At 41.8% G+C, this 25,035-nt stretch overlaps 1 protein-coding gene across 7 annotated transcripts in view; it reads left to right on the plus strand.

The window, feature by feature from the left end:
* chl1b (cell adhesion molecule L1-like b) overlaps window positions 1–24,027 on the plus strand; it is a 60,980-nt gene extending 36,953 nt beyond the window's left edge. For 4 of the 7 annotated variants that reach the window (XM_046384784.1, XM_046384787.1, XM_046384783.1 and 1 more), the window contains 25 exons: window positions 145–253; window positions 449–639; window positions 1,219–1,341; window positions 1,712–1,882; window positions 2,185–2,211; window positions 2,413–2,524; window positions 2,717–2,898; window positions 3,542–3,673; window positions 4,832–4,972; window positions 5,875–5,986; window positions 6,280–6,446; window positions 6,526–6,691; window positions 6,811–6,935; window positions 7,302–7,403; window positions 7,725–7,922; window positions 8,143–8,213; window positions 9,021–9,243; window positions 10,840–10,955; window positions 11,202–11,406; window positions 11,542–11,664; window positions 14,916–15,095; window positions 17,232–17,303; window positions 20,241–20,372; window positions 21,417–21,489; window positions 23,320–24,027. In XM_046384784.1, the coding sequence (XP_046240740.1) occupies window positions 145–253; window positions 449–639; window positions 1,219–1,341; window positions 1,712–1,882; window positions 2,185–2,211; window positions 2,413–2,524; window positions 2,717–2,898; window positions 3,542–3,673; window positions 4,832–4,972; window positions 5,875–5,986; window positions 6,280–6,446; window positions 6,526–6,691; window positions 6,811–6,935; window positions 7,302–7,403; window positions 7,725–7,922; window positions 8,143–8,213; window positions 9,021–9,243; window positions 10,840–10,955; window positions 11,202–11,406; window positions 11,542–11,664; window positions 14,916–15,095; window positions 17,232–17,303; window positions 20,241–20,372; window positions 21,417–21,489; window positions 23,320–23,524 (3,458 nt within the window). In that variant the 3' untranslated portion in view covers window positions 23,525–24,027. The remainder of the gene's footprint in view (window positions 1–144; window positions 254–448; window positions 640–1,218; window positions 1,342–1,711; window positions 1,883–2,184; window positions 2,212–2,412; window positions 2,525–2,716; window positions 2,899–3,541; window positions 3,674–4,831; window positions 4,973–5,874; window positions 5,987–6,279; window positions 6,447–6,525; window positions 6,692–6,810; window positions 6,936–7,301; window positions 7,404–7,724; window positions 7,923–8,142; window positions 8,214–9,020; window positions 9,244–10,839; window positions 10,956–11,201; window positions 11,407–11,541; window positions 11,665–14,915; window positions 15,096–17,231; window positions 17,304–20,240; window positions 20,373–21,416; window positions 21,490–23,319) is intronic. The other 3 variants (XM_046384788.1, XM_046384789.1, XM_046384790.1) reach the window with 2 other exon arrangements.
* The last annotated feature ends 1,008 nt before the right edge of the window (window positions 24,028–25,035 follow it).

Below are 25,035 nucleotides of genomic sequence, written 5' to 3' on the forward strand. Positions count from 1 at the left end.
AAATACTTTTGTCTATACAGTGTATGTCCTGACAAAGGCAATATGGGAGTATCATGTTGAATTTGAGATACTTCTGAATAGAGCTCTTTGTGGAGGCCTGTATTTTGGTTCTCATATGTTCATGCTTGTTTGTTTGTTGCCCAGTTGAGCAGCTGCCCACCATCACAGCTCAGTCGCCCAGCTCTCTCATTGCCTTCCCTTTTGACGAGAGCTTCCCCATGACGTGCGAAGCCAAAGGGAATCCCGAGCCAGAGTGAGTACCAAGCCTTGCATCACTTCATGTCAGAGGAGGCGCAGACTGAGAGCTTGTTAACAGCCACGCGGACACTGATAACTAACAACAACAGTTTGCCATAAACATGTTGTGTTTGGATGCTTTGGTTTGAACTTTGGAAGAAAATGAATACACTGCAGCTTTGACATTTCAATCCTGCCGTTGTTTATGTAGATTCAGATGGACGAAGAATGGACAGGAATTCGACCCTTTTCTCGACCCCCGGCTGATGAAAGAGGAGAATTCTGGGACCTTTGTGATACCCAATAATGGGAACCTTACAGAGTATCAGGGAACCTATCGCTGTTACGCCTCAAACAAACTGGGGGCTGCCATATCGAAGGAGATTGAGTTCATTGTGCCCAGTGAGTAAAATGTGTGTGTGTGTGAGGTGCTCTGTTACAGTTCTTTCAGTGTGATTCAGGGCCAGCAGTCGCGTGTGATGACTGTGCCTCTACATCGCGAGCTTTTCATTGTATTGGACGAGGCAGAAATCCATTGAGGCTCCTGAGCGCCCCACCCCTTGCAGCATCTCATTTATAGCTCTGAGAAACAATGTGATCTCTCTAACATTTCCTTTGCTACATTTTTCATTTTGTTCACAAGTACAGTACATAAATTCTGAGGGAAAGCTACTTGAAAGGGCGATTTTGACTAAATTTGGCTGGGCCCCAAGCACTCAGCAGTGGTGACAAGCCACACACAACAGTAGTAGTGATGTATGTTTTGTTTCTGCAGGCCAAGAATTGGAAAAAAAATAACACCCCATAGAATTCAATCTGCTGACTTGATACAGAGCTCAGATATGCTATGCCCCCCTCTAAATTCAAGAATGATATTACTGCCATCTTCTGGAGAGCAAGAAAACTGCTTAGTGTATTTTCTTTATTCGTGTCTGCCTTCATTCATTGAATGCAGCTTCTGTTTCTTGTTTTTCTTAATAGATGTTCCAAAGTTCCCTAAAGAGACTCTTGATCCTGTTGTTGTGGAGGAAGGACAGCCTTTTACTTTAAAATGTAACCCACCTAAAGGAATCCCTCCCCTGCAGATCTACTGGATGACTATCAGTAAGTGGTACCTCTTGTTAATGATCAATTAGCTTCAAAATATCCCCTTTATCTTTACACATGATATGCTGTATTTACGTATATTTAGACAGCAAAATATTCTTCCCTTCATCTCCAAAATGGTTACTGGTAACTGCTTAAGCCTCACTGATCTTAAACTTCCTGAAGTTCCCAAAGACATGGAATATGTCAGGCTTAATTCTGTGGAAGTATGTACGAAAAGATTTTCAAAAAAGGCATGAGATGCTTGTTTTGAATATTTTGCTCTTATACTCTTTTATGAAGGCAAATGCCCCTTATATACTATGATTTGAAGACAAATGGCTAACAATATAAAGAACAAGTCCTGTCGTCCTCTTTCTGCGCTCAGATCTTCAGCACATTGAGCAGGATGAGAGGGTTTCTACGGGCTTGAACGGAGACCTTTACTTCTCTCATGCTGTGGAGAAGGACAGCAGGAGGGACTACTGCTGCTTCGCTGCCTTCCCAAGGATACGAACAATTGTTCAGAAGACCGCCATGTCTGTCGTTGTCAAGACAAGTAGGTGTCACTCGAGCTTTTTTGTCTTCCCTCGAGTCCTTCTTTCCTCTCGAACCAGCATGATGCAAACTTTGATTTGTTTTCGAAGCACTCATCATTTCCAACATGTGCACTGACGTCCATATTCATAGCTGCACTTCAAAAGCCATCCAGATGTCACAGTGTCTCCTTTTTGTACATATCTTTGGTTTTATGTTGTAAATTTGATTTTGGTGATGTTTCTCGTGACGTTTCCATGCTGTCCTCATGTTCACTGTTTGCTTGTTTGTTTGTTTGTTATGTCTCATCCGCCTGTATTTCAGAAAAAAACGACATGAGTCCTGAAACTGGTAAGTTTTACGTTTTTGGAGTAAAACCTTTGTGTTATGCTTCTTCTATAAACATCTGTGTGCACAAGACAGTTGTGTGAATATAAATGTAATCATATTTATACAATTGAAATACAGAATGAAATACAGAAGGCCTTTTGGGAAACAGCATCCCGTATGTGGTTGTTATTCAACATTTCATCTTCTGCTGCACTTCCTCAGCTAATGCGATCCTTGAGAGAAGACCCTCTCTTCTGACGCCCTCTGGTGACAAATCAGAGACACAGTTGGTCAAAGGAGAGGACTTGAAATTGGAGTGTATAGCTGAGGGATTGTAAGTAATACTGCCTTTCTTACACAAATATTTTATAAACATTTTAGGAATTTTTGGCCCAAAACAAATCAAATCCACTCTTAAAACGGATGTGCATGAAAAATAAGTTGTTTTATTTCAAAAATTTGTTACATTATGTCATTTTTCCCGCCATGGAAACTAATATTTAACTCTTTGTCCCCTTTCTGTTAGTCCAACTCCGCAAGTTGAGTGGGTGAAGGTGGGCCATCGACTTCCCACTAAAACGAAACTGGAGAATCATGGGAAATTGCTGATTGTCCCGAGAGCTGAACGGGAGGACAGTGGGAAGTACATGTGCAAGGCAAAGAACGCACATGGAGAAACTATCCATTATTTCACAGTGACAGTAGAAGGTAACTACATTCTGCTTCTGTGAACTTTCTGTGCTGTTATCGCTTCTAGCTTCTTTGAAATCACTTAATAGTCGTTGTCCAAGTCCTGCTTTCATTGATATGCTGTTATAGTAGTAAGTGTCAATAGTGATGCTTGCATATGTGAAAAGCATTTTATTGCTGTAGCTCATTAAAATTGAGGTCATTTTAAACATTTTGCAGTATATTCTTATTTATTTACTTATAATACCAGTTGTAGCCAACCTAAGGATCCAGCCCCTCCAAATGGTCACAGGATAAATATCTGAGGTCGTATGATGATAAATAGAGGCAACAGTGAATGAGAAGGAAGCCTAATACTCACGTACAGTAGGCTACTTGATGAAGATGTAGTAAAACACTGTCACCCAAATAAACCTGGAGTAGTAAATGTATACAGAATGCCTAATTTGTCCCACCAGTGAATGTAGTGAGACAGTAAGCAGTCTGTCTGTCTGGGGTGGACCTGTAAAAGTAACATTTCTGGCCACGGGACTCTTTGTATTGTATAACATGTATTACATAACAGTTCCTCTGTTTGTGTCTACTCGTCATGAATGCTTAGCATCTTTCTTATAATGACACTCATCAGTTGGATAATATCATGCTGATTGTGCCTTCCCAGAGCCTCCCGAGTGGGTGTCTGAGCCTGAGAGTCAGCTCAGCATGATTGGCTCAGACGTGTCCATCAAGTGCTCTGTCAGCGGGACTCCTCAGCCAATTATAACATGGAGGGTCAATGGCGTACCTCTGCAGGGTCAGTACCACAATAGTCTCACTGTAGACTCACTTCACATACTGCGGGCTAGTCCTGATGTCTGAGCTGTTTTAGATGAACAAAAAGTCGAAATGTTAACGCTGTATTGCTTTCCTCTTTTCACACATCATTTTACATTATGTATAACATGTGGAAAGTGTTCGACTGGTTTGTTGGACCAGGAGTCTGATTCGTCAGCTGTCAGAGGTTATGGATTCTGAAGGAGCCTGGTTCATGTGAATTACCCCACCGGTGACTAGCAAAGCATCACCTAGAATTTGATGTAAAATTGTGAAGGGAAAAGTACTGTTAACTCCAGTCAGCTGGGCCTGAAGACTACAAGTCGAAAAGTGAAAGTTTATGTTTGTGTGGAGTTAGAATAAAGTGACCTTACCAGATGTCTGTAGCCCACCTTTCATCTGTTTTATATTGTGTGTAATGTAGGTGTCAGAATTTAAGAAGAAGAAGAAGAAGAATTCCTGAAATAAAAAGATGATGTCTCCTGTTCTTGTTCTACATTGATTTTGACTAAAACTGCCATTCGTGAGTCTGAAAGTATGACAGTGGTGTAAATCTGTTCAGTTCTCTTTTAAACACTTGATAGAGATTATTAGCTTCTGCAACGGCTAAAAAGTTTTGGTTCTCTCTATTTTTGTGAGCTGGGATAAAATACAGTTTAGGATTTGGATTCAATGCGAACACTGTAGACTGAGTTTTTCTGAAATCCACCGACAGATTAAATAATCAGATTAATTATGGTGACAACCCATCAGTTGCTTTTATTGCATGTGTTTTGTGGATACATGTGAAATCTCAGGTGAAGTTTGAAAAGCTAAAAAAACTAGAAGGGTTTTAAGCGTGAAACTCTGCAGTTCAGGCGAGTCAAACACTCATTCGCTCGTTCCGGCATGTGAGACGAGTCGGTATGGGGTAGAGATGTGGCAGGGATGATGCAGGAAAGAGAGTGATAGTTGACCAGTAAGTTACCAGTAGGGCTGAACCACTGGTAGCCAGATAAGAGACGGAGGATTTTAGATGAGATTTTGAGTCCAGTTATCATCAGCTGTGACTTGTTTTTAATCTACATAGAGTGTTGCTGTGTGAGTGGTGATGATCTCAAACTTGTGTGCTCACTGAATGTTTTTTGGTCTATTACAGAGGCCCCTGCAGCTAACAGGAAGATGTTTGATGACACCATAGTTTTACACAACGCCAAAACATCTGACAGCGCAGTCTATCAGTGTGAGGCCTCCAACAGACACGGAACGCTTCTTTCCAACGCAAACATCATGATCATGAGTAAGTACAACAGTTTTTCTTTCCTAGTTTTCATCAGTTCAGTTTCATGTTTTTTATCAAGTACAAGCTTATGACTAAGTGTCAGACTTTCCAGTGAGTCATCTGGAGACCGCTGAATGATGTGTCGAGCTAGAGAGCTGGTGATGATGTTGGCATATGCCCATAAAACAGCGAGGAGCCAGGGGAAGGAGAGCTGTCTACAAGCTGTACTCCTTCATTCAAGCTAGCGGTTTTCCCTGTGGAGCAACAGGCCCAGTTTCCTGCCATTTATATGCTAACAAGTTCTCCCTCAATTCCATACTGACATCAGGGCCATAAGACAAACATGTGCTGCTTTACAAGTGCAGATAAAAAAGAAAAAGACCAAATTTTGCTTTTCGTTGCTCTACACAAATGTGAGGAGTTTGTTCTCAGTGACACAGGAGTTAATAAAGCTGGACAGTCTCTGAATGCTAAGTCCCAGCTGCTGCCTTTGTAAACAATTAGGAGAGGCAGACTATTTTAATGGGAGGCTTTGGCTACAACCGATAAGGTGCCCGAGCTTGGCTAACTCATTATTCCATTGTTTTCTCCTTTGATTTCATTTTCGTTGACACGTTTCTGACAACCTGACAGCTGAATCATTTCTTGACACAAAGGAGTGACAATTGATGCACAGAGAAGGCAACAGCGTTGTCGCCTTGTTCAACCTACTATTATCTGCCTCATTCCATCCTGTTACTTGGTTTTATAGCTGCTGAACTGCAAACCTAATGCTCAGCATCTTTTTTATTGCCTAAAAGTCCTGAGAGTGCAGGAGTCAAGGGGCCACTCCTCCATGGTGGAACACTCGCATTATGGTATCGTCTGGTTTTCTAACAAGGTTTGATTGATGTTTTGATTCTGCTGCCTGGTCTTTACAGATCTGCCCCCTATTATTTTGACTACGGATGGGGAGGATTACGCTGCTGTTGAAGGGAATGGAGTGATGATGCACTGCAAGGTCTTCAGTTCTCCACCTTCTACTATCACTTGGTAATTTTCCAGTTTGCTCCTGTCTCCCATAGACCAGCAGAGAGCAGTAGATCTCAACTGGTCATCACATACAGTCCCTCTGCATACAGTTGGGTTTCTTATTAAAGACCTGCTGTTTCTTTAAAACTGCTCAACCCGTCACTCAACTATAATGTTCTCTTCAGCAACTTTCATTTCTTCTTTGCCGCCACACTGTAGTATTTATCCATATACACTGCTGCTCTGCTCAAATGTAATTTCACCTGAGAGAACTCTGAGACTTTAATGGGTGTTTCCTGCTGAATGTTTTCCAGGAGCAAAGACGACTCCTCTGAATCCGTGGAGGGGCCGAGGTTTGCCGTTCATGACAACGGGTCGCTGGAGATCTACAGTGTGGAGAAAGACGACATGGGGCAGTACACATGTTTAGCTAAGAACACAGAGGGATCGTCTGCCATCAATGCCATGATCTATGTGAAAGGTACAGTTTTTCCTGTAAAAAGTGTGTGCAGTGGCTCGCAGTCCTTGAAATGTAACTAATACGATTATGCCTATGGAAGATCCCACTAGAATAGTAGTGCCCCCGGAGGACCTGCGAGCCTTAATAGGTACCACAGCCCAGCTCTCATGTCTCACTGAGTACGACAAGTCCTTCCGCGACGACTTTGAGCTCCTGTGGGAAAAAGATGATATGGAGATAGGCCTCAACTACACTGAGAATTCAAGGTAGGATACTGATACTATTTTTTTTTTTTAACAGCACTGCAAACCTAATCCCAGTTGGAAAATCATTTGACTTTTCACTTTTGTCAATCGATATTCTGTCTCCCTCTTTCTGTCAACAGATACTTTGTGGAGGATGGTGTTCTTCAGATTATCAACATAAGCCACAGAGACCAGGGTGTGTACACATGTGTGGCAATAACTCCTGTGGATCGAGACACGGCATCAGCGCTGCTCATAGTGTTAGGTAAGCAAACATGTGAGCCATATTTCTGCCCAGAGCCAGAGATCGGAGACCCTTGGTGCTGCATTAATGTACGACATATCCATAAATGGATCAATATGTCAGGAAAGCAAAGCAGAGCATGAACATGAAGATTATGGCTTTATTAGTGCAGCACTGTGTCTGACAATCACCTTTTTAAGATGTTTTTTTTTTGACATTTTTACTATCTAACAGAAAGAGTGGCAGCCATATGCAGCGATGCAGCTCGTTCCACATCCTCTGGCACTTGGGATGATTTGATTGAACACTTGTTCCTTTGGCCTTTTTTGCTGCAAAGATTGATGTGTGTGTGATTTTCCAAAGCCTTGTTGTTGTGATGGTTTTCAGACGTCCCTGATGCACCTGAGTACTTGGTACTGTCTGAACACAAGAGCAAAAGTGTGAAACTGAAATGGATCCCTGGGGACGATCACAACAGCTCAACCACAGGTAAAAGGAGCATCTGCGTGTGCAGGTGTCAACACATACAGTATATTATGTGCTGAATCTGTACATCCTGCAGCAAATTGTATAAATATGATATTTGGGGCATCCTTCTGCATGTAAATAGATTTGTTTAATACCATCTTGTACAATATGAATCTATTTTTCATTCACCCAAGCTTGAACCATGATTAGTATCCCTGAGGAATATACAAGCCCAGAGCAGGGTTTGAGGAGTTTATGCGCAGCTGGTGGTTAGATAAGCAATGCTTTGGCAAGAGCCATAGCAGCCAGTGGTGCTCTGATTGTCTTTCTGCCTGTCCACAGAGTTTATTATTGAGTATGAGGAAAGCCAGCGGGAGCCAGGTAACTGGAAGGAGCTGCTCCGAGTTCCGGGGAACCACAACTCGGCTGTGCTCAAACTCCACGGCCACGTCGACTATCGTTTCCGCGTGTCCGGTGTTAACGCTGTAGGGAAGGGTCCTTCCAGCGAGCCCACAGAGAGATACAAAACCCCCCCAGCAGGTCTGCGGCTTCCTGCTTTCATTGTTTATTAAACTTTTTGATATGGTCCTCCAGGCCACTTGAGCTGCCAACACAGCTGCTCTGTGAAGTATAAAACACTCAGACCTGCCTCATAATTGATTCCATTTTTGTTGAAAATCTGCTCTCTTGAGTGTCTGTTCACCGTAGATTTTTTTCCGCTAACAATGCTGACAAAATCTATATTCTTTTTTTTCTGCAGCTCCTGACAAGAACCCTGAAAATATCAAAATCGAAGGTCATTTGCCACATGAAATGGATATCAACTGGGAGGTGAGAAATAGAATTTTGTCTTTTATTTTCCTCTTTTTGCAAACTCTGTAACGTCCCCTACCTTTACATAGTTAATTTTTCATCCAGCTAAAGTTTTGTGCAGTCAAAGAATTCCTCTAAGAGAGCAGAGAGAGAGGTTTTATCAATGTTTCATAGTCTATTACCAATAGAAAATAAGAAATAGAAATAGCTCACCTTTATATCTTCTATTCTGTGGTTCAAATCTTTAGAAACACAATTTTCTGAGAGCACTCTGAATGAGTTCCCATTGAAATGTGCTCCTTTGATTAGAAAGAGAAAGGGAAGCTATGAAAAGGAAATTTTTCTTTTAGCCTGTACAGTAATGCATTCAATTTTATTGTAGAAAGATAAATCTCTCCTTCACTTATTATCTGGTTGCCCTGTCATGGTAAGGTAGGCCCACGGATCCTGGATTCATGAGCTCTCCCACTGTTAATGATTTGCTTTTGTGGGTAATGGTATCTCATTCTATTTCTCACGGCCCGACTTCTTTGAGGAGATAAATCTTTTCATCTATGATGTCCTAGAAAGCCCTGTATCAGAGAAGAGCCATCCTGCTAGACCAGGTCAATTGTTCCATTGTTTTATTAGATCGCAGGATAAAACCCTGCCAGTGTTTTGCCAGTGAACTACACAGTTCACTGGGCTAGCTTGTCATTTTAATCCCACAGAGGCAGTGACATTGAGCGATGAAGTACAAGAAGTGTCTTATGCAACTGTGAAAGTCCTCCATGAAACTTTTCACAAAATGTTTCTTTTTTCTTTTTCTTTTTCTTTCTTTTGCAGCCATTGTTACCCATTGAGCACAATGGGCCTGGTCTGGAGTATAAGGTGAGTTACAGGAGACAGGACAAGGAGGAGGACTGGAAGGAACACATGGTGAAGAGGCACTCGTTTGTGGTGAAGAACACTCCCACCTTTGTGCCCTATGAGATCAAGATCCAAGCCAGGAACCATCAGGGCTGGGGCCCCGAGCCCAAGATAGTGACTGGCTACTCAGGAGAGGACTGTGAGTTGTTGTTGTTGTTGTTGTTGTTGTTGTTGTTGTTGTTGTTAAGATTTTTTTCCCTTTATACAGTATTAGCAGTGGATCAAATGACTGAACTGGCAAGGAAATATCACCTAACTCTGGAGCGTTATCGCATCTTTCAGTTCATTTTATTTTCCTATCTGCAACTCTGCTGTCATCAACCTTGTTTCAAGGCGGGGCAGGCAGACTTTTCAGCAAAACATCTGGCTGGCCTCTGCTAACCCACTGCCTGTCTAGCAGCAACTGGTAGACAGGCAGTTAGGAGTTGGTGAAGACAGTGCTAAAAGGAGACAGGCGACTGGACGTACTCTCCTCATGAATACAAAGTTGTATTCATAAGCGATTTAACATATTCAATTCAGTAAGCGCAACACATAGCTTTTGTTGCTACAGCCTTGCTTGCTCTGATATGAGCAGTAACTTATGGTGGCTAAAACTTGCATAGTTTTGGAAAGTAGATAAATCTGTCCCAAGATAATATATTCTGTTTGGGCTACATGTAACGTCATTGCATAATGATTTAAAAGAAAAAAAAAGTGCTTAACTCTAACTTGACTCCAACTGGCTTTGTCTTTATTTATAACTATTGTTCAAGATATTAAAATCTAATTTCACCCCTTAATTTCACATTTTGGTGAAGGCTGTTGTATAGACTATTGAACTTAAGTGTCATGAATGGAAGGGATCCACACACTGGAATAAACCTGTTCTTGTCAGTGTATTTAAACACACTTTCAAATACAATTTCCTGAAAGGTCATAAAATCCAGCAAAACATTTTTCAGTGTTTCGCTGAACATTTGCATCTGATTTCTTGTTGCTGTTTTCTGTGTCTGGAATTTATTGACTTAAACTTGCATAGTTTTGTGAGTACTGAAGTTCACATGCTTTTTACTCACCTCTCACTGCCATTTGGATGTGCCAAAGTGCAAAGCAGCCAGCGTAGCTTCAGGATATGTGATTTTATGGAGATGCGGTTTAATTAGGAAACATATTTTCCCCATCTGCTTAACTCTGATATTTTCAGTTGCAGTGTTCAGTTGGATGTTCTGCAATGATTTATTTATGAGCGTAGTGATTTTGTTGAAATGTTTTAAACTTGGACTTCAACTATCAGTTTTAAGGTTGTGTACTGCATCAGTTACATCTGCGACAGAAAAGCAGTTTGTACAGACGTTTGCTGTGTTTCCTGTGTTTAGCTTTCTTTTGGACTTGCCCCCAGGAAGTCACCTCAGGTCATGGCTCTTCCCCTTGTTGTGTGATGTTATTAAATGCAGTATTTACACCCTTTAGCTCAGTGATTTTATCCATTACATTAGCTTTTGTGACTGTAGGAAGAGTTGGACTCTCTAACATCAGTCCCTGTTCCTGTAAATAGCTGATCACAGTGTATGTAGTTGTATCGTATTTTTGGTATTTTTCATTTTTGATTATTTCTGATTTCATGCTTGAACATGAAATAGTTTGAATTGCTTTGAGGAAAACTCATTTATTGTTGCCTTTCCTCGCTGTTCTTGTTTTTTGCTTGACTCACTTTTAGCTTACTGTGGATTTTGATGTGTGTTTTCCATTGCAGTTCCCTCTGCTGCACCTGATGATGTAGCTGTGGAGGTGATAAACAGCTCAGTGGTCAAGGTTAGCTGGACGCGTGTACACAAGGACAAGTTACATGGACATCTGGGAGGCTACAGGGTAATACCTCAAAAACAGACCTTTGCTTTTAGACACGGCTTAAAAGGAACGGCCCTGACCTTCCTCTAAACGTTTGCTTCTCTCACCCCTCGCTGTCTCCTTTACTTGTCCAGCTCAGTGCACAGAGAGCAAGCAAAAAAAAAAACACAATAACAACTCATTCAGCATTCTCTCACACATATACATATCTACAAAGTGTGATGTCCGCTGCTGAGGATGCCTCTGTGTCTCTCTTTCTCAATGTAGATAAGCTGGTGGCGTCTGCGTAGTCTGGTGCACTCAAAGAAAGCCCACGGAGACAAAGAAATGCTAACGATCCCGGGGGACCGGAACCACGCCCTGGTACCGGGACTAACGCCCTTCTCTGAGTACAGCCTCATCGTCATGACCTTCAATGGTCGGGGCAATGGCCCGGGTAGCCATCCCGTCAACTTCAAAACCCCAGAGGGAGGTAGGATTGTGGAAAAAAAACAGCATGGAGTGTATTGATTCACAACTACTGAAGGGAAAATCTAATAATAGCCAAGGAAACTGGGTTGCAGAATTCGACTGCTTACTGCGTGTATTACCTTCTTTGCCCCCACAGTTCCAGAGAAAAATCCTGTTTTCAGGGTCACAGATGTACAGAAGCACACTGTCTCTCTGGTCTGGGCCCCACCACTGGAGCCTAATGGGATTCTCACCGGGTACCTCCTCGAGTATCAGCTCAGTACGTATCCCTATGCCTCTTGCGTGCCGCTCGGCTGTATTGTTTTTTTTTTTTCCCTTGTGTTTAATGGTGTTTACATTCCTTTGTTCCTTTTCAGCTTGTAGCCTCTTTAGAAAAAAGACAGGGCATATACAAAAAACCGCAGGCCATATATTTCAATTTGGAACCATACCAGAGACTTGAACAGCCTCACTGTTGTAAAAGCCAAGCCCCTACCTCCATATTGCATTGTATTGTCTTGATAGAAACAAGTAGGTACAGTACAGGAGTGTACTGGTAAAAGAAAGGAGGAGGATCTTTTGCTTGCTGGTGATTGTCTAACCCATGGTCCTCAGCACGGAGAGGAAAATCATTGTGCTGCTATAATAGGGCCGGGGTCATCGTGGGATCAGAGTATGTGTATGGGAAAGATGTCAGGGTGATGTCTGCTGCCCTGCGTGTCACGATCGTAGCTCGGCTAGTGCTGACCGAGGCCACTGTGTCACAGTCTGTTAAGGTCCAGTTTTACTGACCCGATCCTGTCCACAATGGACATCTTCACCATAGCTCCTCATGGTCGAGGTGAAAGGAGGAGGAGGAGTCCAGGGGGATAGCATCACCAAGCACATCCCTTGTATGCACACACTTTGCTGTCCTTAAACAAAAGTCAAGCTAATGACTAACTTCCAACGTCTTAGTGCCGCATTTCCCGGCTAATTGAGTTTGATTTGGCAGCTGCACAAGAGGGCCAAGTGTCATACAGTATTTCAGGAGAGGACGTTTTCATTGTGCCTCAGTAATAAAGCTGATGGACTCTTTGAAGTGTGACTTTTTTTGAAGTCCCCTTGAAGGAAGTCATGTGTGAAATGTTGAGTATAATGTAGCCAGCTGTCAGTGGATCGTCAGCAACACAAGTGAAATCTCAAGCTGCAGCACAGCTGTTTTAGGGCTACGCCCATGTTCACAGCAGCGTTTAATAGCTTCACATCTCACAGGTTTCACAGGAGGGAACAACACACTGAGCACGTGTTTAAACAGTTAAACTAACCTGCTTTGAAATGGCACATTTTCCGTGTGAAACCTATTGATCACTGTATTAGCACCAGAGAAGATGGGTGACTTTATCAGCACATTGGCCTGCTGACACATTTGGGGGAATTTTCTGTACCAGTACCCTTTGAGGCGATGATATTAGCAGGTCACTGACCTTGTGCAGAAAGTTTTTTTTGTCAGTTTTGTTTTCTAATTAAATTCCTACATGTGGAGGCTGGATGTATCCCAAAGTGTCCCTCATCATTGAGTGGATGCCATCATGGTCACACTGCCTAAAGAGCTGCTAAGCCACTCTAAAAGCCTGGGGCACAGTAGGCCAGTACAGACTAAACAACTATTATTGTGCCTGTCAGGAAGCAAGTCACACCACTTGACAAGGCAAAGATAAGTGTGTCAGTAAGGTGAAGCTGGGGGCTCGCTCTCGATCCATTCTGTCATTTCAAAATGGATTTCCCATGTTTTCGCAGCAGTTTACTGTTATACGTTTAAGATACACGTTGCATTATGGGTACAGTTTGTAGTTGTGTTGCAGATGCATTTATCTCAGCACATTTTGCAACACGGGATTCACACAAGATTCTGTATTTAAGTTACTATACAGCAACATCTACAGCAAGTGGACATATTAAGTTTGCAGTCTACATGAGTAGGATTTTAAAATGACCTTGTTCTCAGTCTGTCTTCAGTTCTGTTTTTCTTCCCTTCTGTGCTTGTCTCGTACTAATTGTCGGATCATTTTCAGATTTTAGTGCTGGTGAATCTTGATCTCTTTCACACTAAAAACATCCAACCATATTCGGGCTGGCAGGGCTGAAGAATATTTGGAGATTCTGTTGTCTGTTGTCAGTGATAGAGCCAAAGTCTGCTGTTCTTAGCCACTTTGCTCTGTGTAAGATCATGACCACCAGCTGTCAGGCCTGAGTGTCTCTGGATAAGTGAGGAAGTGTCCATCCACAGGGTAGAGCCACGATGCTTCTCTGTAGCAGCATGGGTTGCATAATTTAGAAAAGATGCACTGCTTCTGTCATTAGAGACAAAACAAAATATTAAAAAAAAAAAAAAAGTCTTGATAACCTGTCTGATAACAGTGGGCGGCGTCGAGACAGAAAGAGAGGCAGACCAATACATTCCTGTCATTGTTTCTGTTGCCTCCTACCAGAGAGACGTGGCACCTTTTTCACAGCAAAGGTCACCTCAGCACCTGCTGTGTTTGTTTTTGTTACAAAGAACATAAATGCCACCTCCCTACCTACTGGGCTGCTTTACGTCGGGAAAACTCAGATAGCATCACACTGTGGGCAGAGACAACACCGATAAATTCTAGTTGTTAACGTGCAAGACACAATCTGTTTGGTGTTGTTAAATGCAAAACGACATTGAGTGAAGAAGTGTTGAAACTAAGAAAAATGACAAGTTGTCTTTTACAAAAGCCAAAAAAGGCAAGTGAAAAAACCAAAATGACACGTGACATTTGCTTTCTTTGGCATCACTGAAATGCCTTGTAATTGTCAGCTGGAGGTATTTTGAAATGCCAGTGGTTAGAGTTTTTTGCTCCAAAACAGAGTGCAAGCTTAATGTTAAACATCTCTGCTTTAATAGTTTACAGCCTTCTGTTTTTGTTGTTTTTGTTTTTTTTATTAGGTCTGTGTGACATGAGGAAAATCTGCAATGTGCAATAACATTGTTTCATTTTGCAATGACGTTATGATTGATTTGTAATAAATAGACAAATACTGAGGTAAATAAATCTATCTGGTTGGCTGAACATTCAACTCACAGTAATTGATAAATAATTATGGAACTGATCAAGGTAACTATAAAGAAATTTATGAGCTATTATCTTCCTTCAAAGTTAGTAATTCCAGTTGAGGAGGTGACTGGAGGAGGCTGTGTAGCCGTTGGCCACTGTGAGAGCCAAGTTCATGTCAGTTTGTGAAGTGCCCTGTTGGCAGCGATCAATCAGCCAAACCAAAGAATCGGTTTGTCTTTAATCTTTATTTTTTTACTTCTTTTTGAAAGGCATGCGTGAGTAATTCCAGCTGAGCTTATGGCCATTAGTCCTTAGTGACAACACAATACCATCAGGACAAAGAATTGAACATTTTCTTACCTAACAGCAGCTTCCCAGCATGATACCTCTCATGTGCAGAATATTTACGCTGTTATTTGTTGACTCTAACCTTAAGCATGAACTCCCTTGCTGCCGTTTTTACATTTAGTCAACGACACAGGGGAAGTGGAGCCGCTGCAGACAGTAGACATCAGCAAACCCGACACGACCAAGTGGATCCTGCGCGACTTGGAGCCTCTCAGCAAGTACAAGTTCTACCTTCGCTCCTGCACCACAGTGGGCTGCGGGCCTGTTGTCAGCGAGGAGTGTACCACTACCCTAGAAACAAGTGAGTGATGGAGGGTCCACAAATAAACTGACTAAGCGGTGTGTGTGTGTGTGTGTGTGTGTGGGGGGGGGGGGGGGGGGGGGGGGTGCGCATGTGTGTGCATGTGCGTTTGTATGGGTGGGTGGGTGCTGCTTCTTGGTGTAGACAGTGAGAACACAGACGGGATCCGAGGCACAGGATTGTCGGGCAGAAGTGAAGTCGGTTCCGAAGACATTTCACTATTTCAAAATGGCATGAGCTAGTGGAATATGATAAATGCCTGGTCAGCCAAGCTTTTCATATCACCATGTAAGTCATTTTTGTGGATAAACAATTTCATATGGGTGTAGTGGAGGTTTTCATTTGTCACTGTCATGAGAGAGCAAGTGCTTATTGATTGGACGGAGTGCGTGAGCTATGAAACAATGAGCTAAGAAAGAAAATTGCTTTGAGCAGGAAGGGAAACTATTGGTTTTGGTAGTGAAATTGTGTTATCATGAAAGTGTTGGTTGGTAAGTAATCATAATGAGCCAGCTTGTAGCGTGTAATCTTTTCTTTTCAATTACATATCATTTGTTGAAGACTGCGTGCCATACTTCAGCTGGCTCAGACTCAAGTCAAGCTTCTGCGAGATTGCGGGCGGTGAAACGAATGATTGGATGGGAAATGAAACAGGAAACTGTGCGTGGATTCACCTGACTGTCAGTAAAGTGGACTGCAGCAACAGATACTGGCAGCACAAATAATTGGGTGGCACTTTTAATACAAATGCACCCCAAAGCAATTTAGTGTGTCATTAAAGTTGCGTTATGCAAAAACAAAAAGCCCAACTTAATGTCGAAACACACTGCAGGTGTTGAATATGCGAGCGATTACTTAGTGTTTACTGGAGGAATCCTTACAGTCACAGAAAAAAAACTTAATTGGCTCTTAGGGGTTGTTTATTTGCATGCTGAAATGCCAGTGAAAATGATTATAAGGAGAAAGACTAATTTTTTATGTATTGCAATTTTGTGGAGCTGTTACACGTGTGTGGTGGACACTCGGAAGATTGGAGCGTGAAAGTTGTTTGTGGCAGCTGTTCCATCTCAGTGTGTGGATGTGCCCATGTTGTTTCTGGTAATTGTCCTCTGCCTGCTTTATTCTTCACCACTAAAAAGCACATTGCTCTGAGCAATACCTTTGATCGCACAGTGTGTATTGTTAATGCATGTGTGTGTGTGTGTGTGTGTAAACGTCTGCTTAGCGATGCATTGTTTGTCTTTTTTTTCTTTCTTTTGTTTCTTTTTCCCCCTGCAGCTTCCACTTTGGCTTCCGCTGTTGGCCTCAGTATGTAGATCTGTGTTCATGTAGAAACTGTGGCACATCATACCTACACACACAACCTCAAACTTCCTAGAACAGACTTCATTTTGGAATTATACACTTTTGAGTTTGCTGTGTGTTGGCATGCTGTGTTTAACAGTCCAAATGATTATTTTAAGTAGTGTGTGCATGCTTGAGATTTCGAACTGTGAACAGGTGTGGATGCTACAGGCCTGAATAAATCATCAGATTTTTGAGAATTAAAGAGCTCCGAACACTCGGCTCCTCGGCAGATAATTGACCTTGTCTGCTGTTTGCCCTTGCCATCAGCAGAGAGCACTCTGATGCCTCCTTTCATTAGAAAAATGTCAAGTTCTTTTGGGATAAAGTTTGCGGCTTCATCTCGAAAAGCAAAGATAATGAGTAACTTAATTATATATTCATATTAATCTTGGCTCATTAGTGGCTGTAAACGAATATTGACTTCTATCCTAGCAACAGCAGACTGAGTGCAACTTGTCTAGCTCAAGCTGGGGGAATAAATGACGCTTTAAGAGGCAAACCCAGGAAAAGCATCAGACACATTCTTTATTTTTCTTTTAATGATGTACAAAAAGAAAATTAATTCAGGATCTTGTCAAATTAACAATCACATCTCACCTTGTGTTTCAACACAATGTAAAATGTAGTTTTCAGATTCAAGATTATGTTTCAGTGTAGACACGTAGCCCTCATGATTACCTAGTTACTAATTTTAGAGTTTAGCTGAAAGTAGCATGTGTGCTAACAGTAGAATGTAGCGCCCCGGGCTGTATTCCAATTGATAACCACAAGGTCTGTCTTTCTTTTCAGGCAAGTCAGCCTCCCCCTCACCTCCAAGCACTCCAAAGTCCCCAGTGACCAAACCCACTCGTTCCACCATAGGTAGAGCTGCAGCACATCCTGACACGACAAGCATCAAACCACAGAGACAGCACAGAGAAAACAATTAAATAATGTGAAGTATGGCAAAATATGAAACCAAATGCGTGTTTTGTCAGGACATTTTGCAGTTGCTAGGTGAGGCTGATATGATGATGCTTCTGGACTGATTTGGTTGGGCAGTCAGCTCAAAGCAAATTGATAACACAAGATGCAATGATACAAAACACCTCTATATTACATTACTAATGATCTATTTTAAGTATTTTTTACAGTTGAGTAAAGTAACAGCTCAATTTAATTGTTTGACAAGTGCATACTGATGAAGAGGGGAGGTTTAATATCCCTGCTGCACCACGGGGGAAATCTAGGATAGCAGATCTATATCCCGAGCCGACAGTGTAGCTGTAGAGTGCAGTCACTTGAAGGGGACAAATATGTCTAATTGTCAGTGATTGATTTGTTGAGCCCGAGTTCCCCCTGCACACGTCAGTGTATTGACCCAACAGTCACCTGACATTTCCATGTAATCTTCAACTAGGTAAACAGCAACTCAGCTCTGGGACAAGAGATTGTTCGGGACAGCATCTGAACTGAGAGTAGATGGTGAGGAAGAATGTCCTCTTGCGCCGTTGCAGGGAGGTGTGAGCTCATACTATGGTGGGGGGATATTTACAGGACACTGAGATAAACGCATAAGTGGAAGCTGTTAAAATCTCCTACATCAGAATATTTTCTGGCGTCTCCTTATGAAAAAAGCCTCCCAGCTTTGAAGGGACGACTTTCAGGGCATCAGCTCCCTGCTGGGTGAGCAGCTGCTTTCTGCAGCATTTAATAGCAAGCTGAGGGGCGCTGTGACAAACCACGGCGCCCAGCCTTGGGATATTTTTAGTTCAGGGGCCTATGACAGTCGAAGACACCGTGCAGTCCCGATGATTAGAATTGCCGTTGTTGCAGACTAATCCATCAACATTAGACAGAGAGTGTCATTTGCAGCGGTTGGGATGGGTAGCGCAGACGCAGGTGTCCTTGTGTGCTGAATTATCACCTGAGCAAATCATGCACCTGAGCTGGAGACACAGCAGAAGATTTGCATGTTTGCCATGGGGAAATGAAGTGGATTGTGCTTTGTTGACTCGCTCATACAGCTGCTGTCAGAGCATACTTTTCCCATACTAATGATGCACATCATTCACTACATTATTAGATTTTTCTTCTTCAGTCAAAAGGTATCAAAAGGCTTCATTACATGATATGTCTGAGGTAGCTGAAGCTTAGCACATCTGAAATTTGCTTTTGCTTTCAAAGCAAATGAGCATATGATTATTAAAGCCCACTGATAAAGGGACACATTGCAGAAACAGAGTATAATCAGGGCTGTGGCTACCACTATTTTTCACTATTGTCTGATGTTTTCCTAAACTAAATTAGCAACTACAACAAAAAATAATCAGTAGATTAACAGACAGTGAAAATAATCATCAGTTATCGTTATTAGGCAAAGAATATGAACCATAATTATTTTAGATCATCATGTGAGGAGATAAACATTTCAGGAAATATGACTGAAAAGTAAATTAAATGATTAAGACGAGTAAAAAAAATTATGTTTTCATATGGTGGCTTCTGACTGGTCAAAATCTTGGATTTTAATCCTAAATATAACGGCCAGTGTCTGAACTATTGCTGACCAGTAGGTGTGTCATACACAATGACATAAAATAATAACTATTTAAATATTTTAAAAAGCCACCACATGGTTTTGATGGCACATCTTCCTTAACACCTGAACAGATCCCACTTTAGCTTTGCAGGCTCCACCTGTGATTTCATTTCCATAGCCACAGCACTCATTTTTATTGTTGAGGGATTCACTCAATGTCCGCCTCTGTCAGACATAATTGATGCCTCCTTACACCTGCATTGGAAAACAGAAGAGCACTCTCACCTCTTTTATAGACGGTGAAGAGCCACATAATGAGAACACTCCCAACTCCTCTGCGATGGCTTTGATCTGCTCTGTCCTTTATACTAACCCTTCTTTGCCATTTCTCTCCTTTCTCATCTTCTCTCATTTCTCCATCAGTCACTGCCCTGGCGAATGTTAGCTCAGCTGTTGGCGACAGCTTTGCAAATATCAGCTGGGTATCTGGAGGAGAGCACACAGAGTTTTATATTGCATATATGAACAACCGTAAGCTCGTATTTTCGCTGTTTGTTTCTGGACATTAGAGTAATTTTACATAGACTTTGTAGGAGAGACGTCTAATTACTTTAGATGTGTTGTGTCATAAACGGTCCTTTTTGTCTTTTCATTCATAACCCCACTAGATTCAATGTTTGTGTGTCCTCATGAGGGCTAACCCATCCTGATCATTCACCCTCTGCACAGGTGAAGGCCTCTGGAAGATATCAGAGGCCTTAAACACTTCTAAGACTTTCTACATCATTGACGGGCTGGAACCTGGGACAGAATACACTGTGCGCCTTATTCCTAACAACCGGGTTGATAATTCTAGTATATTTGAAGATGTAATCTCGACCGGGTCCGCAGGTGAGGAGGGAAACCAAAAATAGCTGCAAGTGAAACAGAAAAAGAAAGAAAGAAAAGCAGGCAAAACTAAATGACCTCTCAGTGCACAGAGTGCAGTTGCACTCAGAGTGTCCTTGGGCAGTGACTCAAGCCGCGGTGACACTAGGATTTAATTTAGCCATGCGTACTCGCTGAGAGGAATTACATTTGTACAGCGTTCCTTACTTGATTAATTAGACAAGCAGGATTAGCTGTTAAATATTAATATTGGACCGTTTCCATCAGCAGTGCGCCCTGCCACCTCCTGCCTTTGCATCAGATAGGCTTTGTCGATTGTAAACATTCAATCAAGTGTCCTGATGAAAAGGCCAAGGCGTGTCAAAGTCACCGGGTTTTGTTCTCCTTAGGTCTGGCCAGCATCCATGGAGGAATATCCACCCAGGGCTGGTTTATCGGCCTGATGTGTGCCATTGCTCTCCTCACACTCATTGTGTTGATTGCCTGCTTTGTCAACAGAAATAAAGGAGGGAAGTATTCAGGTAGGTGTACACTTACAAGCACACACACACACACACCTTCCTGCTTGAATACTAATTGCTGCTCCGAGCATCATCACATTTGCTGTTTGTCGCTATAAAAGAAATTATAAATCATCCTGTAAGCCATTACAAGAATATGTACGATGATGTGTTTTTTTTTCAGGCCACAGAATTATTTTAATGCAAATTTATACATAAAAAGGTGCGTGTATTGATAGGAAAATAAGCATTTCTACTGTACGTCCAGGCATTTGAATTCTGCATTGTTTGGACATGCAGCTTTTTCCAGCGACAATCCAAACAAAGTGCAGCCCACAGCGAGACGAAATGCAAATGCTGAGTGATGACATAAGCTCTGTGGCTTCTCAGTGTTATTCCTCCTATTGGGGACATGATGAGAGTCCTTATCGCCTTTATTATTCACAGCTAATGGCCATCAGGTTGTCGTGTGAGCAGCGATCGTTCCACTCGTCAGCAGAAAAAAGAGCGAGACGCGCCTCTGTCCTTTGTTTTCTCATTAAGTTCTCATTATCACCCATAGCTCCCACAACCTTTACTTTCATTTGCCAGGGCCACACGTTTTTTTTTCTGTCACATCACATATAGCAATGCATATATATGTTATAGCTGTACATTTTCCTTTGTACTGTATGTGTTTTTTAACATTTTTATCACAATGCAAACTTTATATATAGAATAAATATATTTTCATACAACAGAAAGCTTGCTTTTATATGATAGATAGATAGATAGATAGATAGATAGATAGATAGATAGATAGATCCCGAGGGAAATCCAAGATGGATTCAGATTTATATTTAGAAATGTGATGCAAAATGTATTTGAACTTATTTGAAATCATTTATTTGACATTTTGCAATCTTTTCTAAGGCTTGCACTTATCTTTCATTCACTGAATAAGTGCAGGGAATCAGGGCCTGAGAGGCAAACTCAAACAACGTAACAGTCAGGGGACACAGTGATCTTCACTGGCTGCCGTCTCTTGTGGAAATCACTGATATCTCCTCTTCATTTTCTGAGCAGTGAAAGAAAAAGAAGACCTTCACCCAGACGTGGAGTCCCAGGGCATGAATGATGACACATTTTGTGAATACAGGTAAGCTTAAGCCTCAGAGCACAATTTCACCACCTCTCTGCAATTCACACGCAACAGTGTCTGAATTTCCCTTCTGCCAGTGGTTGTTTCAATCCTCTTCTCTCTGCATTGCTCCTCTCGCTGAAAAAGACAAGCCAGCACACACGAAGTTCACGTGGAGCCTTACTCTTCTTCTGTTGGAGACATTTGATGGACTGTGTAACGGCAAAGTATGTGATAAACAGCAGTAGCACCCCTGAGCTGTTTACACATCAGTCATGTCGGAGTGCTAGCATCCCTTTGTAGGACATCGTGAGCTTAGATACAGTGTTGTGTTGATGTTTGTGATAGACATTGCATCATAAAGGGAGCTGCGGGGCCATTTTCTGTCCGGGTGGAGCTAAACGCAGGCTGCCCTGCACATAGCAGGAGGCTAAAACCAATCAGTGTAATTGAAAGCAGCTCATCTCCAGGGCAGTATTATCTGGGCACGTTTCATTAATCCTTTAGCGGCCCAATTCATAACAGTCCACCGCAGTATGAGTCCAAGTGCAATTCTCCAATCAGTGGGATCTGCACACCACAACAAATGCTCATGCGATGTAGTCAAAAGTGGCTCAGTGTGACAGGATTTACGTTCAGTCATGTTGACTCCAGGGGCTGGTTGTGCCAGCTGCTAATAAAGCTACAAAAGTTTGGGTTTGACGTCCTTCCGAAGTTTTTTTTTGTGGTTTCAAACTAGTTTTTAACTCTGTTGTGGTTGCGCCATTAAAACTTATTACTCGTCACTTGATGCTTAGACTGACACCGAGACACTCTCGAAAACATTCACACCGAAGTGCAACAGTCTCTCACTAAAGTCTGATTTATGGCAGGTCGTTCGACACCTTTGACAAGTGTCACTCGACAGAAATTGTGTTTGAAACAGAAAAAATCGTCACTCAACACTTTCCTTTCATGTCGCGCATCTGGAAATTTTTTTTGCGTCGTGGACACTTATTTCGTATTTTATATTTTGACGTGCGTTGCTATTAAGTAGTTACTAATGTTGCGATGGAGATAGTTGCTTGCAGTAGGTAAATGCCTGCTGTCAGAAAGCAGAGGCAAAATATTTCTAATTTCAGCTCCACAGGAAGAAATCACCAATGCGTTTGTAGTTATTGATTCACTGACTGTATTTCCCAGCCCACTGTAGAGAGTGAGGGGACTCTGCCACACTGTCAGTGTAGATATGGTTAAAAAGTAAAAACACAGAGTGGGACTTTTGCTAACTGTCTAAAGGCATCAGAAATACGCTCATGCAGGGAGCCTCTGGTTACCATGGAGACAACTTTAAAAATCTTCTGCTGAGGCATAAATTGAGAACAACATGAGACTGTTTAATTTCTGTCGTGCAACATTCACCAAATGTGTCGTGCAAGCCGTCACTAATCGGTCTGAAGGCTCTCTCTCTCTCTCTAACATAACAGGAGCTCTTAACGCAGTAGTCTGTCCACAGCAGAATTCATTTAGAATGGGTTGGCCAACTTCAGCGGCATAAACTTTCTTTATTTGTAGGATGTGTTATTTTTAAAATGTTTACAGGGTGAGCTACGAACAAACTAATGTTTCCATGCTCGGTTTGCTACATAACCGTAAAACCTGCCACTTAAATATTTAGCGCCAACTAACTAACAAGTAACTACCAGCTTGAACGTTTGCCAGAGGTAAATGCTAATGCTACAGACACAGGTATACAATGTAGAGGCGGTGATATCTGGAGCCTCCACGCTCCCACACTCTCCAATAAGCCGTAGAGTGAAGCCATGGGTGAAATGAGTTGATTCTAAATCCACTGCGCCTCTCTCGCAGTGACAATGACGAGAAGCCACTGAAGGGCAGCCAGCACTCGCTGAGCAGAGAGATCAAAGCAGGGGACAGCGGGGACAGCTTGGTGGACTATGGCGATGAGGACGTTCAGTTCAACGAGGATGGCTCCTTTATCGGCGAGTATGCCGGGCGAAAGGAAAAGAGAGTGTCCGCCGAGATCAAAGCTACCGTTCAGACCCCGGCATGAGGAGTGGAATTGGCGTCCGTCGTCCCTGGGACACCGTTTTCATTAAACCTGCTGGGAGGAACAAATGGAAGAGGAAACAGACATTATCCATACAGAGCACAAGTTTTGTGTCAAATGTAATGCGTCATTGCCAACTGCACACTGCCACACTCATTTTATAAAGCTCAGTTTTATCAAGTTGCAACAGAATGACCATTACTAAATACTATGTATATATAGTGTATATTGTATGTGTGGGTTGTTTTTTTTTTTTTTTTTATAATTGTTGTTACACAAAAAAAAAATAAAAAATTAGAGGGCTTGAATTTTTTTTCAGCTGCAGAAGTGTTTGTACAAATGTTCCACTCTCCACTGCGCACCATTAAATGCAGCTTTTGCTTCCGTTGTCATCTTGTAGCAGACCACAGATAAGTGGGGATATCAAGTTGATATTTTACAATTGGAGAAAATATTACTGACCTTTTTATATTTGAAATGGATCATTAAATATGATATAAGATGTGTATAAAGGTTGCTTATTAACTTATTTTTTCCACTGCTTTTATACCTGACAAAGTAACAAGGACATTTACATTTCATATCATAAACACTGCCCCTTGACTCCTGAATCTCCCTGTGCTAGTAGCGACAGTATAATTTAGTTTTTATGTCTTGTTTAGCTTTTAGATACAATTCCACATCACTGCCATACCTGATGTGGAAGAGATTTTCAAAAATATTAAAAAAATGATCAGATTTTGTGGGAAGAAAAAGTACAATTACAGTTCAGTCCACTTTATAGCGGTTTATACGTGTAATCACAGTGTCAAAAGGGCCCAAAAAGACTTTTCTCTCATAAGCTTATATTTTGAAAGAACTGAATATCACAAGAACATCACAACCACCATGAAATGATTCATTTTGCCACCCGAATTTGATATATTCAGTCTGATAAAACATGGAAAGTCTCAAATGTCTTAAATAATTTTATCCCCATTCAAGTTAGCCAAACCAGAAGCCGGTGCAAGTCTCAACATGTGCCTGTGAGCAGCTTCATTCCTCCATGGCATAGACAAATGTTGGACAAATGATGGTAAAAATGAAAGCAACAGAGGCCAAAATGTCTTGACTTTGAGTGTGCCCTGTGGGTCAAGCTCCGAAAATGCTCAGTCCTTCACTCAACAGAATTCATCTTTCTTTCTTCAGAAATATGCTGTCAGGCAAATGCCCAACCATTTGAATTACGTATCCCAGTTTGTAATGCTGTAATATGTGGTCTCAAAATCCAGACTGAGGTGTGACATCACTATGACGTCATCATTTTTTATTTTTTATTTTTTATTGTTTTGGACTTGACAATGTTCCTCCAGATCCACAAAAATTATAAACCAGTATTTGTAAAGTGAGTAGTACTCTCCATGATTAATGATGCTTTTCATTTGTGAATTAGTGGAATGCCCCTTTAAAGAGAGCATAGTATCTGTAATGGATTTGAATTTTGTTGTAACCAGATTACTGTAATCTGGTTACGT

The sequence above is a fragment of the Scatophagus argus genome, chromosome 3 (genome assembly GCF_020382885.2).
Source record: "Scatophagus argus isolate fScaArg1 chromosome 3, fScaArg1.pri, whole genome shotgun sequence".
NCBI lineage: Eukaryota > Metazoa > Chordata > Actinopteri > Scatophagidae > Scatophagus > Scatophagus argus.